General features: G+C 44.5%; 2 protein-coding genes across 15 annotated transcripts in view; one reads left to right on the top strand and one right to left on the bottom strand.

Annotated features, from left to right (window-relative positions):
• Positions 1–7170, bottom strand: part of Rpn2 (ribophorin II) — a 47221-nt gene extending 40051 nt beyond the window's left edge. For 2 of the 8 annotated variants that reach the window (NM_001355163.1, NM_019642.4), the window contains exons 1-2: positions 6933–7170; positions 2491–2684 (exon numbers count right to left, since the gene is read on the bottom strand). In NM_001355163.1, coding sequence (NP_001342092.1) covers positions 2491–2684; positions 6933–6945 — 207 coding nt within the window. In that variant the 5' untranslated portion in view covers positions 6946–7170. Of the gene's footprint in view, positions 1–2490; positions 2685–4106; positions 4239–5987; positions 6122–6494 lie in introns of those variants that run through there. The other 6 variants (XM_030248863.1, XM_006499024.4, NM_001355165.1 and 3 more) reach the window with 6 other exon arrangements.
• Mroh8 (maestro heat-like repeat family member 8) overlaps positions 6576–18230 on the top strand; it is a 71145-nt gene continuing 59490 nt past the window's right edge. For 6 of the 7 annotated variants that reach the window (XM_017319159.1, XM_017319160.1, XM_017319162.1 and 3 more), the window contains exons 1-3: positions 6576–7076; positions 14183–14304; positions 16642–16787. In XM_017319159.1, coding sequence (XP_017174648.1) covers positions 6625–7076; positions 14183–14304; positions 16642–16787 — 720 coding nt within the window. In that variant the 5' untranslated portion in view covers positions 6576–6624. The remainder of the gene's footprint in view (positions 7077–14182; positions 14305–16641; positions 16788–18230) is intronic. The other variant, NM_001039557.4, reaches the window with a different exon arrangement.

Below are 18230 nucleotides of genomic sequence, written 5' to 3'. Positions count from 1 at the left end.
GTGTGTGTGAGAGAGAGAGAGAGAGAGAGAGAGAGAGAGCGCTCTGTGGCAATAACTGATTTCACTTTATCCTCCCAATGGATTAGTAAGGCAGGCTACTTTCCCTCCTTTCACGGAAAAGTTCAGGACTGACTGACGCCTGTGATCTTACGTTCAGGCTAAAATAATTCACTTTAAGGAGTCACAGACAATGAGGAAAAGTCTGCTTCCTTCCTATAGTGACACACAAGAAGAAAGCCCTGGGCAGAACAAGGGACGCCTGACTATAAAGGGGAACCTGAATAAGCTGAGTCCTAGGTTGCAGGGAGTAGCAAATGCTTCCTACAAAGGGCCAATCGGTGCTTCAGGACCTGGAGCTGGAGAGTCTAGAAGCTGCTCAGTGTACTGTTACATGCAGAAGTAGATATGTATACCAATGGGTGTAGTTGTAGTTCAATAAATCCTCGCTTACAAAAACAAGCTTCAACACAGATGTGACCATTGGAACCAGTCTGTCACCGCTCTACATTCAGATCCACTAGCAGACATTTGCGATTAACCTCATCTAGGTCTTGTTTCCTCCTCTGTTATAGGGAAATGTTTCTAACAATACAAACACATGAAGATAACTCAAAAGAACACGCCCATACAAAGCTCTCAACAAATAATACTGATTACTGATTCCAGCCCAGGATACAGTATATTATGCCAGAAAGCCATTAAGAACCGTGTGGTTTTCCCCTCTCTCTCCTTCCCTCTCTCTTTTCACTCTCCTCTTTCTCTCTACCTCTCCCTCCCTCCTCTCTCCCCGACCACCCCCAGGCATTGTCATGAATTGAAAGATGCTGGCAGGGATTCCCAGTTCTGGCCATGATAGAATTAACTTTACCCCTTGCATTAGTAACTGCAAAACTAAGCAAAATTGAGACACTAGATAATAGATAGTACCCACTGTGATACCCACCATCCCACTTTGAGACAGGGCTTCTTCACATAGCCCCTGCTGGCCTGGAACTCACTATGTAGGCCAGGCTGGCCTTAACTCAAGAGATCTTCCCGTCTCTGCTTCCCAAGTGCTGGGATTACAGAGGTACACCATCTCACCCAACCATACTATGTATGGCTCTTGAGCAAGAAGAAAGTAGAATAAATGATGGGCATTTGCGTAGAAACACGGTGTAATAAAGATCTGTTATCTGTGATGCAGATAACACACTCTGTCAAACCAAGGATGCAGAGCATGACGAGCAGCAGGGATGAAGATCAGTGAGACACTCTGACAGCAAAGGCTCCTGCTGCAAAGCCTGGCAACCTCTGTCACAGACAACCTGCAGGAATTGGCTTCCTTCCTCCACCATGGGAGTCCTGGGCACTGAACACACTAAGGCCATCAGATTTGGCAGCAGGTACCTTAATTTATTAAGTCATTTTGCCATACAAATGGGTGTCTTTTAAATCTTAATTTATAGTAACTTATTATGAAGTCATAGAAAACTAGCCAGGCATGGTGGCACACGCCTTTAATCCCAGCACTCGGGAGGCAGAGGCAGGCGGATCTCTGAGTTCAAGGCCAGCCTGGTCTACAAAGTGAGTTCCAGGACAGCCAGGGCTATACAGAGAAACCCTGTCTCGAAAAACAAACAAACAAACAAAAATAAAATAAAAATAAAAATAAAAAAAATAGAAAACTAAGAAATAGGCTGGAGAGATGGCTCAGCGGTTAAGAGCACTGGCTGCTCTTCTAGAAGACCTAAGTTCAATTCCCAGAAACCACATGGTGGCTCACAACCATCTGTAATGGGATCTGATGCCCTCTTCCAGCTTGTAGGTACATCCAGATAGAGCACATACATAAAATAAATAAATATTAGAAAAAAAAAAAGGAAAAAATATCCTTTAAAAAAAAAAGGAAAGAAAAAGAAGACTAAGAAATACTCAGGAACAATGTTTTAGCCTAACTGTCCATGATTTTGTGATGAATACACATACCCTTAGCTGTTCCTAAACCCAGGAAACATTTCAACTGCAATGAATTATGCTTACTAAAAGCAAAATATGTCCAAATTGCCCATTAGCACCATTACTGTTGCTGATTAATGCGTGTGAGCCCTCTACCTTGAGCTCCCTATAGGTGGTTAGCCACGAACCTCGCACTTTTCGAGCACATGTTGTGGAGCTGGGGAGATGGCTCAGTGGTTAAGATGGCTGCTCTTGCAGAGAGCCAGGGTTCAGTTCCAAGGCCCCAAACAGCCTCACAATCATCTGTAACTCGTTTCAGGGAACCTGTTGCTCTCTCCTGGGCTCTTGGGCACAAAGCACAAGTGGTACACATACATGCAGGCAAAATACTCTTACACATAAAATCATCCATCAAACTGACAGAAATATGTTACATTAACCCAACTGCCTTGACACCAGCAAGAGTTTGCTTTAAAGTGTCCAAGCCTAACACAGCCCGGAGACTGCGGGTCTCCTGAAACACTGAACAGGGGAAAGGCGCTTTACTCTCACCTTGACATCTGGCACCTGTACCCCAAGGCTGCTGAGTCCCACGATGGAGTAGAAGGCAGACTCCAAATCTGTGAAGGGGCGGTCCAGTGAGGCCTTCAGCCTTTCCACATCCTGCTTGGTGAGGTAGTGGGTGGGGGTCAGAGCCTGGACGCTGGCAGTGATTGTCAGGGCCAACAGGAAGACAGCGCTTGAACCTGAGGGAAACAAGTATTAAGTACACACCACACCACGCCTAGTCACCATCCCAACAATGACGCCTCAGGGTTTGGAGCCCAACCACGTAGGGAAGGGTGGAGAACACAGGCTTAGCCTCTAGAGGGGAGAGATAACCCCCACCTTCAACCACCAGGACAGTCTTTCATGCAAGCCCCAGGAATCTGAAGAGCAAGACTACACCATTCCCATTGAAAACTCCCCAGGACAGAACCAACCCTGAATCCTCATCTTGTCTCCTCAGCCTCACGCCGTCCTCTCCCACCCCCACACTGACACTTTCCCCCATTCCAACTCTGCATCACCTGTCCTTTCAGGTTTCAGCCTAAGCGGCTTTAGGAAGCTTTTCCAGGGGGCGCTGAAGGAATGGCTCAGAGGAGAAGAACACTTACTGCTCTTCCAGAGGACTGGAGTTCAGTTCCCAGCACCCACATGGTGGCTCACAACTACCTGGGACTCCAAATCTAAGTGACCTGATGCCCCCCTCTATCCTCCAAGCGCATTAGGCACACACGCAGTACAACTTCACTCACATTAAAATAGAAATTAATTTTAAAAAAAAGCTTCCCCTGAATTCGATGAGTGTACAATGAATGAGTGTACCTAGCCTCTGTGCTACACAGGAACCACAGCCAAGTTGTTCGGTTACCGTCCCAGCTTCCTCAGGCCCAAAGCAGACAACAACAGTGCCATCCCTGGGCCTGATATAAGTTAGGGTAGAGATTTTAGACTAATGACCGGGACATACCAAGCACTATATGAAGTCTCAGCTGGTGCTTCCATTACTGTGGGTGACAGTGTAGCCACTCAACACACTCTATACTGAACCTAACGGCACCCTCCACAACTAAGAATGTGAGGGCCGATTTCTCTGCTAAACTATCAGCTCCTGGAGGCTGAAGACTGCTTCTCATGACAATCTCAGTATTTCCAAGTCCTGCAGACGGCCAGGCACACGGTATGCCATGAATAAATACCTTACAACTAAATGGATGGCAAAACCAGGCCTGCTGTGATGCCCTAGGGGACAGGAAGAAGTTGTAGGAATGGCACCTGTCTCTCTTCCGTTAAAAATGAAAGAGGGTATTTCTGAATAGGCTGTGTCGTGAAAGTGAATCATCTGTCACCCAAGTTAAAAGCATTAAAAAGCAATTATAAGGTTGACCAATGGTCCTAAATCCTTTGCCCAAGCCAGTATGTGCAGAGGTGGTAGCTCAGTGTAGAATTCGTTCCCTGGGTTTGGTGCACAGCACCTCTAAGCTTCTAAGCCTAAACTGACAAAACAAAGAGCTCTACAATGTGTAGTAGCCATCAATATATTGCATGCTCCAGTTTCATCTGAATTAGAATCCCTTAAAGACATTACTTTACAAAGAAGAAAACTAAGGACTAGAGTAGCTTACACATGGCCAATCTTCACACTCCACTTAAAAGAATGAAATTAGGGCTGGCGAGATGGCTCAGTGGTTAAGAGCGCCGACTGCTCTTCCGAAGGTCCCGAGTTCAAATCCCAGCAACCACATGGTGGCTCACAACCATCCGTAATGAAATCTGATGCCCTCTTCTGGAGTATCTGAAGACAGCTACAGTGTACTTACATATAATAAGTAAATAAATAAATCTTTAAAAAAAAAAAAAAAGAATGAAATTAAATTGGTGTGAGGAGTATATACATATGGAGGTCAGAGGAACACTTGCACTTAGTGTTAGCTAGAAAACATGTAGGTCCTGAAGATTGGATTTGGATCATCTTATCAGCCAGGCTCAGCGACAAGATTCTTCCTTCCTTCCTTTCTTTCTTTCTTTCTTTCTTTCTTTCTTCTTCCTTTTTTGGAGAATGCTGAAGTGCATAACTCAGAATCACTCCTCTATAGACAGTAGTTTCATTTAAGTCTTTTGTGTGTCTGTCAACCTAAATGTGAAACTCTTCAGAACACTAAAGGCAGAGGTGATGGCTTAGCGGAGAATTCGTTCCCTGGGTTTGGTGCACAGAACCTCTAAGCCCCTAACCCTACACTAAGGAAGCCAAGAGCGCTACAACGTGTGGTACCCATCAATATACTGCATGCTCCAGTGCTTTTCCCTCCATGCTGGGAACTGAACCCCAAGCACTAGTTTAGTGTTAAAAATAAACATACAGCTCGGAACCGCCATTCTCAAACAGATTACATTCTAGTGGGAAAAAAAAGTTAAGAACCATGATTTATCCCATTGGAAAGCAGAGAGGCACTGGAGAGAAAATAAAGCACAGAACAGGTGTCTTGGTATCTTGGGAGGAATGTGTTCTGTATGCAGTGATCTCTCAAGGCCCAAATGAGAAACTGTAACAAGAAAACTAGATACAAAGACAGGATTGGAGCTCATATGTTAACAGGTAGCAGAAGCCAATCCAAAGGACCTGTAGGCAACTGAAAGAAGGCAACTGAAAGAAGGGACCACAGCACAGCTCTGAGTAGGGAAGCGATCTGACAAGCAATTTAACAGGATTGCTTTGCTGAAGACAATACTGGGTTATACCCGTTACACCCGCCTAAGCAGGGGTGAAGACAGGAGGAGGGGGAGGAGCTATGTAGGAGGATACTGCCATGCTCCAAATACAGAAAGAATGAGAGCCAATAAGGGAACAGAGGTGGAGGTGCTAAGGAAATAGTCAGTCTTGCCACAATTTGAAGTTAAAACCTATCAGAATTGCCAATGGCTAAGAAGATGTAGAGAAAGAGACATCGAGGCATTTGGCAAAATTCCCAATGACCAATGGGCAATCAGGGATTTGATGTAGTGAAGGACTATGATCACCGCTCCTCCAGCTAAACTGTGAATCCCCTTATAGCCTCTGTGCCAGAAGCTGAATCTTTCTACACTTAAGCACAGTAGCAACTTTTCTGGCTCGTACTTGAACACTCAATTGAATGGGTAGGCCCAAATTATACTGAGTTCTTTGTATGCACTGCACCAGTCTTTAAGCCTTCTAATATCCAAGTGAGGTGGGTATTTTCTGCATTTTACAAACCAAGAAATGGTTTGTAAACTATTTCATACCTGTCACTCCAGGACTAGGGAAACAGAGGCAAGATGGTGAGTCTGAGCTGGAGCCCCAGCTTCATAGTAAGACCCTACCTATTCTGTGTGTATTGTGGTACATGCACATAAGTGTATGCCAGTGCACAGGCATGCAGAGGCCAGAGTAAACACAGGATGACTTCCTCTGATGTTCTATGCCTTCTTGCCTTGAGGCAGGGCCTTTTCACTGATCTAGAACCATTTTTGCTAGACTAGATGGTTACCTCTTGGGATCTGCTGGTCTCTGCCCTCCAATGCTGGGGTTACGTGCACAATGCAGCCAGCCATACCCAGTGCTAAGATTTGAACTCAGATCCACAAGTTGCACTGAACCAACTCCCAGCTCCCTAGACCCTATCTAAGTAAAGAAAAGAAAAAAGGTTCTTAAGTAGGTGCCCACTCCCTTGCCCTGAGACAAATAACTGAAACTCAAACTTAAGTTTCAATGCAAGTTCTGACTTTAGCCACTTTACCAACAAATAAAATAGTGACTTGAATACACTAAGATTCCCACCTATCCACTCAGAATCTACCAAGCATTGAGTTTTGCCCGGCACTGTTAAAAGCAAGCACAGAAATATCATTTAACACAACTCTTGCGAAGCAGATACCAGATGAGAAACTAAGCTGTTGAGTCCCTGGCTTCTGTTCTCACAATCAATACGTGGCCGGTTACAAGTCTGCACCCGTAATATCACTTCATACCCTAGGCTTTCAGCTCCCAGACAGACCTGTGAGTCTCCTGTCCCTGTCAGGGAAAAGGAACCTAGAAGTCGAAGAAAGTCTAGTGACATGCTCAAAAGCTTTCATGATGCCAGGGGTGGCTCTCTGTGACAGGCGTAGGCCGCTGGTACTACTCGAATGAATGGAGGAGGCCAGGCTCGGGCTCCGCGCTGCCCGGGCTCGCGCTCGGCCTTGCGGGGACCCGTAGTCCCACGTCGCACGCCCCGCCACCAACCCTTCGGGTCCCCAGCACTTCACCAGCTCGCAGCCTCCGCCACACGCTCGACCCCGAAAGCGCCCGTGCCCATGCCCCTGCCCCGTAGGGGAGGGGAACCGCGCCTAGCCGGCGCCCGTGTGGTCCGCACTAGCCTCCCGCGGGCGACGCCCCGCTCCCCAAAGCGTGTCGGCCGCGGGGCCCCACTATTGAGCCATGCGCAACGCCTCACCCGGCGGCGCCATTCCTCCGAGCAGGTCCCACCGGAGCCCGAGCAGGCAGACTTCCGCTCCGGGAAGTGGCTCCAAGAGCGCGCCGGAGGGGACGCCAGGGACCCGCGGCACACGCCACTTGCCAGAATGGGCTCCCGGCAAAGGTCAGTCGCGGCGGTCCCGCTTGGCAGGGCCGTGCCCGGCAGCCGCAGTGTGGGGCAGTTGAGTCGCGGCGTGCGAACCTCACTCACGGGTCCTGCTTGCCAAGCCGTCCTCTCCCCCGCGCCGGGACCCACTTGGAACCGACCGCCTCTCAACCGCCCTGCTCACGCCGCCACCGGGACCCGATTGGGCCGGGCCTTGGGGCGGGCCTAAGACGGGGCCACCTCTGATTGGCCAGTGACAGTGACTGGCCGGACGCGCTGTCACTCACGGTTCTCTCCCGCAGCCCGGCCAATTTTAAAAGGGTCCGGTTGGGAGGGGAGCGTTATCGTAACATTTGATTTTATCCACTTTGGGAAATTATGGTTAATGCATTACTTAGATTATTAATAATTGGCTGGTGAGTGAGGGTTTATCCAGTTTTCAAACCTGTGAGCTATACAGGTAACGGAGAGGAGCGTTTTAAAATGTTTGATTTTTTTTTTTTGAAAATTTCATACAATATATTTTGATCATATTCATTTCCTTCCCCCAACACCTTCCATATCCTCCCCCAACTCCCTACACACCCAACTCATGCTCTATTTTTCCTCTTTCTAAAGTAAAAAACAAACTAAGCATGGAGTCCTGCCCTGGAGAGTGGTTGATATACCCAGTCACTCCACTGAAGAAAACTGATTTTCCCTCTCCCAGCAGCTATCAGTTATGAATAGTTTTGGCTACAGTTGGGTCTTTTGTGCCCACTCCCCCTTCTCTGTGTTTTGTATGGCTTGAGCTTTTGTGGGTCTTGTGCATACTGACACAATCCCTGAAAAACTGCTTATTGGAAGCCGTTTATCACCCCTGGCTCTTAAACAATCCTTCTCCTCTTCCACATAGACCCACGCCCATGAGCCCTGAGGTAAAGGGGATGCTGTAGACATCCCATTTAGGGCTGAGTGTCCCAAGATCTCTTATTCTCTGTGTGTTGACCAGTTTTGGGTCTCCGTGTTAATTGCTGTCTACTCCAGGAAGGGTTGAGGGATGCGCTGGTCTGCAAATTTAACAGACTCAAAAATGGAAGCCAGAACTAATGTGTAGCTCTGATTACCGAGCTCACAATATAGGCAGAAAGAGTACTGAGCACCCTACATATGTTATCTTATTTACTCTTTATTATTATTCTGTGAAATGTTACTTTTAATACTTTAAAAGGAAGGAAATATTTCAGCCCTTGCGTTCTGATGACAGCCTAGATGTGTGCTAATTAACTATTGTGAACATGTAGAATTTTGCAATACAGCAATGCTGCTTCTCTTCAGTATCACTCCAGATATGTAGCGGGGAGTCGGACCACTCCTCCATACAGCAGTCACTAGCTCTCTGCAGTAATTTCTCTTTGAACTTAGTCCAATTAAGTAAAATTTAAGCTTCAGCTCCTCAGCTATACTATGCTTCTGATCAGCCAATGCTGTGCTCAGGGTAGCTGGTGGATCTTGCACTGAGTAATTTGAAATTACAGGACAGATATTTTCATTATCCCAGAAAGTTATATTGGGTAGTGCTGAACTAGGATATATTTAAAGAACTCTACCAGTTCAGTAATAAGACAAGCCAGTGGTGTGCTAGAGAGGGAGCCAGCTGTTAAGTTTTTTGGAATTTTTGCAAATAGCTATTTAGGACATTAAATTATATAGTCATAAAGTGAAAGAAAATGTGCTGGAAATTAAAGTCTTCATTTCCTGATCTCACGACATGTTAGCATTGTCGCAGCATTTGTCTTGTCATTGCCTATATGTATGTAATACCTCATTGTTGGAGATTGGTTCTAATGCTTTGATTCAGTCTGCCTGTCCAAACGCTAAAGGTCCTTGTCCACAGTTGGTTTTTGATCCATCAATAAAGATGCCAGCAGCCAATGGCTGGGGAACAGGAGTCGGGTGGGACCCTTAGAGTTGCTATGGCTAGGACACAGGGGCACAGAAGATTGCCAGGATGTGGTGGGAGACGGAAGAGGAGAGCTTCAGAAGAGAGGGCCGACTGGCCATGTGAGAATTTGGGTGGGTAGCCGCTGGCCAGTTTCCCGATTGGGCCTTGGGTAGCAGAGGAAGGTTTAGGAGTGCCCAACCTTTGAGGTAGCCAAGGCATTTTAAAAAGAAGCTAATGTGTGTGTGTGTGTGTGTGTGTGTGTGTGTGTGTGTGTGTGTGTCTCATTTGTGAATCCAAAGATAGCAAAGATAGCAGGTGCACTGGTGTAATCTGCAGGGAGCCAAAGCCACATAGCCAAAATCCACCGCTATACCTCACTGCTGGAAAGTGATATGTAACCACAGTCTTTTCTCCCCTTGCCCTTGTTGCCAGATAATAACTCCGAGACTTAATTATTTATGAATATGTCTAGGCCATAAGCGTGGGCTTGTTTCCTGACTAGCTCATAACTTATATAACCCATTTATTCTATTCTATTCTACCTCTCCTCACTTTCATAGTCTGTCTCCTTAGAGTCTGGATGTCTAACTTCCTATGTCTGACTAACTCCCAGAGAACCTAGCTCTCAACCAGAACTCCCACTTCTGATTTCCTGTCTTTTTTGAATAGGCCATCAGCTTTTTATTGATGCTTCCACACAGTACACAAGATTCCCTCTACCGCGATAAAATAGAATATCTACCACTACACAGTTTGTTTCCAAAGGTAACATTTGTAGCTTGATTTCTGGCCATGATTTTGGAATATTTACACTATAAAATTGGCATATATGGCAAAGCAAGCTTGGTTTATTGTTTCATTATTATCGAAACCTAATGAAGGAAAAAAGGTGAATAGAAGTTAACTTTTACAATGTGTCCCAGCTGGTTTGATGGTTCAGCCTGTGATACCCAGCACTTAGGAAACCTGGCAGGCGGACATGATATTCAGAGTTACCCTCAGCCATAGCATGGATTTGCTACCAACCATGGCTGCCATAAACAAAGTGCTACGTCTGCAGGGTTTGCACTGTGAGTAGTTTGACCATGGCTTCATTGTTGCAGTTGTGTCTTTCCTACTGGTGTAAATGAAAAGAGCCATCAGCTTTCACTTAAGAATTACACGTGAGCTGGGCTCAGTGGTAGAGCACTTGCCTCATGTGCCTCAGACCCTGGCTTAGATCTCTAGCATTGAAGAAAAAGGAAACAAACTGTTTTGTTTGTTTTTGAAGATTTATTTATTTATTTATTTCATGTATGTGAGTACACTGTAGCTGTCTTCAGACACACCAGAAGAGGGCATTGGATCCCCACTACAGATGGTTGTGAGCCATCATGTGGTTGCTGGGAATTGAACTCAGGACCTCTGGAAGAGCAGTCGGTGCTCTTAACTGCTGAGCCATCTCTCCAGCTGTATGGTTTTTTTCTTAATAATCCTATGTCTACTTCCTGTCAACTGGTTGCTTGTTCCGCTTCTCAAACTTATTTAATCATCTTTATAATATTCAAGCAGAAAGATCCTGGATTAAAGATGTATGCTAAGCCTGAGCCACACCACAACTGAAAAAAAGGTTTTTCCAGTAAATAACAGAATCTCAGGAATCACAGTGTGTGATCAAATATCCTGCAACAAGATACATGTTCACATGTATGAACACACACGCGAGCACTCGCACACAAAATCAAGCTACATTTGGAGAATCTGTTGCTGAAACATATAAACATCTAGGTATGGTGGTTGATGCCTTTAGTTCCAGCGCCTGGGAGGCAGATAGCTGTGATTTTGAGGGCAGCCTGGTCTACATGGTAAATTCCAGCACAGCCACAGATACATAGTGAGACTCTGTCTCAGAAAACAACAATAACAAAAATCATATGCCACCAATCAACTACAAAGAGACTAGTTAAAAAAAAAATGGGCAAGAAAAATTTAAAAGACACCCTGTCAAAGAAAATGTAGGAATCAGGGGATGGGGGGGTGGGTGGGTGGGGGGTGGAGAGATGGCTCAGGGTTTCTATTCCTGCACAAACATCATGACCAAGAAGCAAGTTGGGGAGGAAAGGGTTTATTAAGCTTATACCTCCAAACTGCTGTTCACCATTAAAGGAAGTCAGGACTGGAACTCAAGCAGGTCAGGAAGCAGGAGCTGATGCAGAGGTCATGAAGGGATGGTACTTACTGGCTTGCTTCTGCTGGATTGCTCAGGGGTTAAGAGCAGTGACTGTTCTTCCAGAGGTCTTGAGTTCGAATCCCAGCAACCACGTGGTGGCTCACAACCATCTGTAATGGGAGCTGATGCCCTCTTCTGGTGTGTGTGTGAAGAGAGTGACAGTCTACTCACATACATAAAATAAAAAAGGTTAAAAAAGAGAGAAAGAAGGAAAGAAAGAAAGAAAGAAAGAAAGAAAGAAAGAAAGAAAGAAAGAAAGAAAGAAAGGGAGGGAGAGAGAGAGAAAGGAAGAAGGAAGAAAGAAAGAAAGGAAGGAAGGAAGGAAGGAAGGAAGGAAGGAAGGAAGGAAGGGAGGGAGAGAGAGAGAGAGAGAGAGAGAGAGAGAGAGAGAGAGAGAAAGAAAGAAAGAAAGAAAGAAAGAAAGAAAGAAAGAAAGGAAGGAAGAAAATGAAGGAATCAGAAATAAACACAGGAACCGGGCGGTGGTGGCACACGCTTTTAATCCCAGCACTCGGCAGAAGCAGGCAGATTTCTGAGTTAGAGGCCAACCTGGTCTACAGAGTGAGTTCCAGGACAGCCAGGGCTATACAGAAAAACCCTGTCTCAAAACAAACAAACAAACAAACAAACAAACAAAAACAAACAGAAATAAACACAGGAAACACGATCAACATTGCAGATTAAAAGATGGACAGACACTAAGCATCCACTCACAGGCAACAAAGTCCAACCCTGTCAAACATGGACAAGGATATGAAGCAACCTGTACACTGTACACTGTAGCCTGTACACTGCTAGTAGAAATCTAACACAGAGTTTGGAAATATACTTATTTCCATCTCCCAAAGTTTCTTTAAAAGACTGACATTTTCTTAAAAACAACAATTCAACCATACCACTCATAGAGTGTTCGTTTCTGAAAACTCTTACTAGGGACAGGAAAGATGCCTCAGCAGTTAGGGCACTGGCTGATCTTGCAGAGAGCCTCGGTTTGATTCCCGGTACCCATATGGTGGCTCACAATTGTTAACTCCAGTTCCAAGAGATCAGATGTTCCCTTCTGGCCACCTGCAGGCACTAGGCGTGCATGTGATACAGAGACATAGATGCAGGCAGACCTACTTTCATACACATTAAAAACAAAAAAAAAAAAAACCACCAACTTTGGAGGTTGGGATGATGACCCCACAGTTAAGGACCCTGGCTGCTCTTCAGAGGACACACCAGGCACCCACACATACACATGTACAAAATAAATAAAGAATTATGATATTAAAAAGCACATCTGTTTTGTATATTTCTTATAATTTAAATGGAAGTTATTGAATACTTTTACAAATGACTTTTCCAAAAATATTTTTTTAAAGAAATGGAGTCTTTTTTTTTAAAGATTTTTTAAAATTTATTTAATGTATGAGTGATCTGCTGGGCCAGAAGAGGGAATCAGATCCACTTATAAATGATTGGGAGACACCATGAGGTTGCTAGGAATTGAACTCAGGACCTCTGGAAGAGCAGCTACAGCTCTTAACTGCTGAGCCATCTGACCAGCCCCAGAGTCTTTGTATATAGCCCAGGCTGGCCTCCAACTCCCATCTTAAGTTCCCAGCTGTTGAGAGTGCTGACATCAGCTACCTTGCTTGGCCCCACTCATTTTCCTTGCTGTATAGTACTTCACTGTGTGACCATATGAGTTTATCTGTTCTACTAATGCTAAGTCGTCAGCTGTCTCAAGGGTTTTTTTTTTTTATCTTTGTTTGTTTGTTTACCATGGTGACCACCTCTGTGAAATTCTTATATATTCCTCCCCACCCCCTGGCACACATGTATACGTTTTACCAGATGTTTTCCTAGCTGTAGAATAGTGAGCCATACAGTATATACACTTTAAACTTTACTACATAATGATAAATTGTTGCCAAAGTAATTGTACTAATGTATACTTCCAACTGCAATTTATAGGATATTTTTGTTCCATGTTATTGTCAATACTTAATATTTATTAAAATTTTAAGCAATATAGACAGCTTAAAAATGGAACTTTTTCCCCAAAAGCTATACTTTATAGATATTTGTCTTTAATCCACGTTTTTCCCCATTTTGCAATATTTGTGTATGTGTGTTTATGGTATATGTACATACATTATATATATATCACTCTTACAAAAACATTATTTTAATAAAACTTGGATCACAATATACTGCTGCTCAGAAACTTCCTTGTTTTGTCTTTTTGCTCTATTTTGTTTGAGCTGAGGGGGTCTCACTTCATAGCCCGAGCCAGCCTGATCTCATGGCAGTCCTGTTTCATCATCCAGAGAGCTGGGATTACCATGTGCAGGTCACTGTCCTAGTCTGCTGAAAAACATCCGAAGCAGCCTGTGATCCTTGCCTGCAGGGAGCCTACATCTTAGCAGAAGAAACGATTAAACACTGAACATTGTAAATAACTGAATTGGAGGTGTGAGATGTAGCTCATTGGTAGAGTGCCTGCAGAGAATAAACTATACTCTGCCTTAGTACCTTGCACTGCAAAAATATGTGAATTAATAAACTAGTCAATTAATTAGGCTGAGGCATAACTAGGCTTGGGTACAGTCTGTGCTTAGCACGTATGAAGCCCCGACTTGCCCCAGCATGAATAAATGAATAACCAGATGCTATACTGAAAGGAATTATAAGCTACAGGACAAAAACAACCCAAGCAAAGGTGGGACTGTTGTGCCGCAGTGTGTTCTCATTCGCCTACCTATCCGTCACTCCCACAGGAGACTGACATTATCCTGGGTGCTGGTGATGCATCGGGGACAAGGTGTCTGATAGACCGCACAGTACATCAACAAATACTGTGGAAGCAAAGTCACTGGACCAGGGTGGGGAGAGGCTACCCAGGCTAGATTGAGAAGGGGACACGTGGGGTTTTCAACAGGTTGCTATGAAAGAGGCACTTGTATAAAACTAATATTTTTGAATTCCCTCTCTTGTTCCTAGGGCCAGCGGTACAGAAGAAGTAGTGATCCCCTGTGCTTCTGACAGTGACTCAGGGAGTGTAGACCTGCAGCTGAGCAACTTAGACGACGTTCAAAAGGGTGGAGCTAGTGTTGAATTCACAGGTGAAAGGGGAAAGGATGGGGATTTTAAAACAGTGAATGGAGAGAAGGATTTTTGCCCTGTTTTCCCACACTAGGAGTTGAGCCCAGGACGTCTCATAAATGCTAGGTAAATGCTCTGCCACCTAGCTACACCCTAGACGTCTCTTTTAAAGTGCAGCTAACAGAACTCACTGCTTTTGTGGAGCACCAGGTTCGAGTCCCAGACCCACCCCATCTGTTATCCAGTTCCAGGGGATCCAATCCCCTCTTCTGACCTCATTGGATACTGCATGCACATAGTGTACAGACACAAATGCAGACAAAGCACATTTACATATAAAATAAAAATAAATAAATCTCAAAAAAAAAGAGAGAAGAGAGAGAGAGAGAGAGAGAGAGAGAGAGAGAGAGAGTCAGTCCTACCAGGAGCTATTGACTGAGTAGCCCTTAGTCAGATCTTAATGATGACTAATTTGGTTCATGATGTTAAAACTTTGAGGGATTCCAACAAAGGTAAGACAGGTGGGGCTGACAGCTGGGAGTCTTTATGATGAAGGTGGGATCTGAATCGGCCTGCAGAACAATTATTCTGCATTCAGCAAACAGGAATTGAGTACAGGAGGAGATGCTGAATAAACAGCAGTATCCATGGTCCCTGACATCTGTAGCTGGCACAGTACAGCAAAGAGAGAGACCTTACAAAACACAGTAACTAGGGCAATTGTGAGGTGTGGTGAGCACTGTGGGAGAATTAAACAGGAGGCTGAGACAACAAGGAAGAGATATGGGAACCCTGCTGTCAATGGTCCTTGCCAGCAGTTTTAGGAAGCGGCTAAAGACAACCCCCTGGAGAAGAGGAGGGAAGAGTAAGCTAAAGAGATAGAAACGGTGCGAGCTAGGAAAGGCCAGCCATGCCTGGGGATCACAATCAGTCAGCAGAGTCGATGTCCTGCTGTGTCCCAACATGATCAGACTCCTTGTAGATGCAGCAGTGAACAGCATAGGTACCATGTACTTAGAGTTATACAGCCAGAGTTAAGTGTAGCCCAGGTGATGGGGTGTGGAGGCCAGAGTATTTGACATCCCATGGTTCATTATGGGCCAAAAGGCATTTGGAACTGAGACCTGAAGAGTGGGGAGGAGTCGGCAAGGCAGAGAGAGGTAACAATGTGTGGGAGGAAGGGGAGATGGAGGCAGAGTGAACAACCTATGTCCTGACCAAAGGAAGTAAGTGGTGACTTTAATTACATTGTAATTAGTAGATGACATTGTAGTTAGTGGAGGACATTCCCAGCTGAGACCTTCAGGGGACCAAAGAGAATACAAAATCAGGGTTGCAATCCTCAGGGTCCTTTTAATCTTTTCAATTTGTCGGGAGAGCAATGTTGGATGTGTGCTGGCTTACACACTGTGTAGCAACTCTTTGAATTGAGTCTTAAAAAGTTTTTTTTAATTAATTAATTAATTAATTAATTATGTATACAGCATTCTGCCTGCATGTACGCCTGTATTCCAGAAGAGGGCACCAGACCCCATTACAGATGGTTGTGAGCCACCATGGGGTTGCTGGGAATTGCACTCAGGACCTCTGGAAGAACAGACCATGCTTTTAACCTCTGAGCCATCTCCCCAGCCCTTAAAAAGTTTTTATGATTAAGTCCAGACTGCAGGAGCATCAATTATTTGGGAAATGCTGTTTTTTTTCTTCTATAAGGCCATCTATTGTATCATTGAACTTGTTCTCTGAGGACAACTGAGATAGCTTAGGATAAGCTTCTACACCTCCTTAGAGCATCCGAGGGAAAGCAGCCTCTTTGATGTTTCTGTAGGTTTTTTGGTATCGTCATTGGAAAGGTCTAGAATTCCAGGTCCTGGGCCACATACCAGAAGCAGCAGATCCCCTGTATTTCTAAGGTGAAAGTTGATTGTGAAAATTTAATGTTAGTTTTGACCTGTGGTGCTCTGAATTAAGATGGAAAGATTTTTAGAAGTTATCTTCCTGACAAGATCTGTGGGATTGTTGTGACCTAAGGACATACTGGCCCCTTACAAAACTTAAACCATTTGCTTATTCACGTTCAGACTATTGGAGAAGGTTCTAGGAACACTGATCAATGATCAACTGAGGCATTTAGACTTGAGACTTTAAAGGCTTTTTTTCAATCTTTACCATTTTGTTACTGCTCTGGCCTACAGGTCCTTGTGGCTAGGAGGCTCTGAGACACTGATTTTACAGTTGAGAAAACAGTGAGAGTTGGGGGAGGGCAGAGTAGTGGCCCTTGCAGGTGCTTTGCACCACTCGGCAACATCACGTCACTGCCCACGGAGGCTTCAGCAGTGTCTTTCTTTTGGTGTTAGATTCGGACATCGCTGACATCCCTACACTGCCTCAGGAGTCCCTGCCAGATAACCTCAGGTTACTTACTCTCCAGGAGCCCCTCAGTGAGACCAGCATTGAGAGACTGGTCCAGTCCATCCAGGAAGTTTTACATGGTGAGCTAAAGGTATGTACGGCGGTCTTAATGAACTATCCCATTTATTCCCTATAATAAAAAATATTTTCAACACTTCACTATTCATGCAAATACTTTATGGGTTATAAAATGTATTTTTATCCTTGTAATTTGTATATTTATAAATCATTAAATTTATATATTAATTGTATTTATAATAAATAAAATAAATATTAGAGCCATAATAAAAGTTAATGGTTAATCTTCGCTAATCCCTTTCTTCTCATAACCACTATTAGCATTTTCTATCCCTACAAATGACTCTAATTACAGAAAGAACAGTCATGCCTGTTCTCGGTGAGTAACTATAGCTTTGTACTGTCCTGTTTACTGGTTATCTGGTGTGTCACTGTTGTGGTGACCCAGTCCTCGTCCTGTGAGGATGTGAGAAGCCTTGACCTGAGGGAAGGGAAGGCACCTCTGAGGAAGCTACCTCTGAACTCAGGTCTGAGGGATAGAAGAAGAAAGGGAAAGCTAGAGTTGGGGGCATGGCGTACTGCAGAAGTAGTCAGAGGGGACACAGCAGACTCCCAACACTTAAGTCATGGTGACAGAGCGGGACAGTGATACAAGGTAAATACATGCATGCGCACACAGAGCTGGACCTTGAAAACTGGAGTAAGACTACATAGGGACTCTATGTAGTCTTGACTATCTTAGAACTCATATAGACCAGGCTAGTTGAACTCAAAGATCTACCTGCCTCTGCTTCCTGAGAATTTCTGTCTTTAACTTAAAGCAAACATAAATGACTAAGTAGAATATGAGAAAGCAAGTGCTGGAGGCTACAGAGACAGCTCGCAACTAAGAGCACTGGCCACTCTTTCCAAGGACCCAGGCTCAGTTCTTGGTACCCAAATGGCATCTCCCAACTGTCCATAACTCCAATCCCAGGATCTGACATCCTCTTCTGACCTCTGAGGGCACTTGGCATACACATGGTACATATACCCACATACAGGCAAACTACTCATACATAATAATCACAAATTATAAAAAGAAAACAATGCCCTAATTTGTCTAACACTACCCTGTCATTAGCCATTAGATTCTTTCTGGTTTATTTTTTTCTTTTAGTTCATTGATAAATATTCTTAGGTATCTATTTCTCTATACCCCACAAGCACACCAATAAATGACTCAAGCAGTATGTGTCATTTTTGTGTGTGTATAGTACGGTCTATGTTCCTGTGTGTGTCCTGTTCATATGTGTATGCATGCACATGGAGGCCAGAGGTGGATGCTAAGTGTTTTCCTTAGTCTCTTCCCACCTTACTTTTGAGGCAGGCTCTCTCAGTGACATTTAGCTCACCGCTTTCACTAGACTGACTGGCTAGCAAGTCCCGAGAGTGTGCAGCCTGCCTGCCATGCAGCATTTACATGGCTGCTGGAATCTGAACTCAGATTCTCTTGCTCTCACAGTGTCCTAGTTAC

Source organism: Mus musculus, chromosome 2, assembly GCF_000001635.26.
Source record: "Mus musculus strain C57BL/6J chromosome 2, GRCm38.p6 C57BL/6J".
NCBI classification, from domain to species: domain Eukaryota; kingdom Metazoa; phylum Chordata; class Mammalia; order Rodentia; family Muridae; genus Mus; species Mus musculus.
Note: the sequence above shows the minus strand (reverse complement) of the source record. Positions and strands in the feature narration are given on the sequence as shown.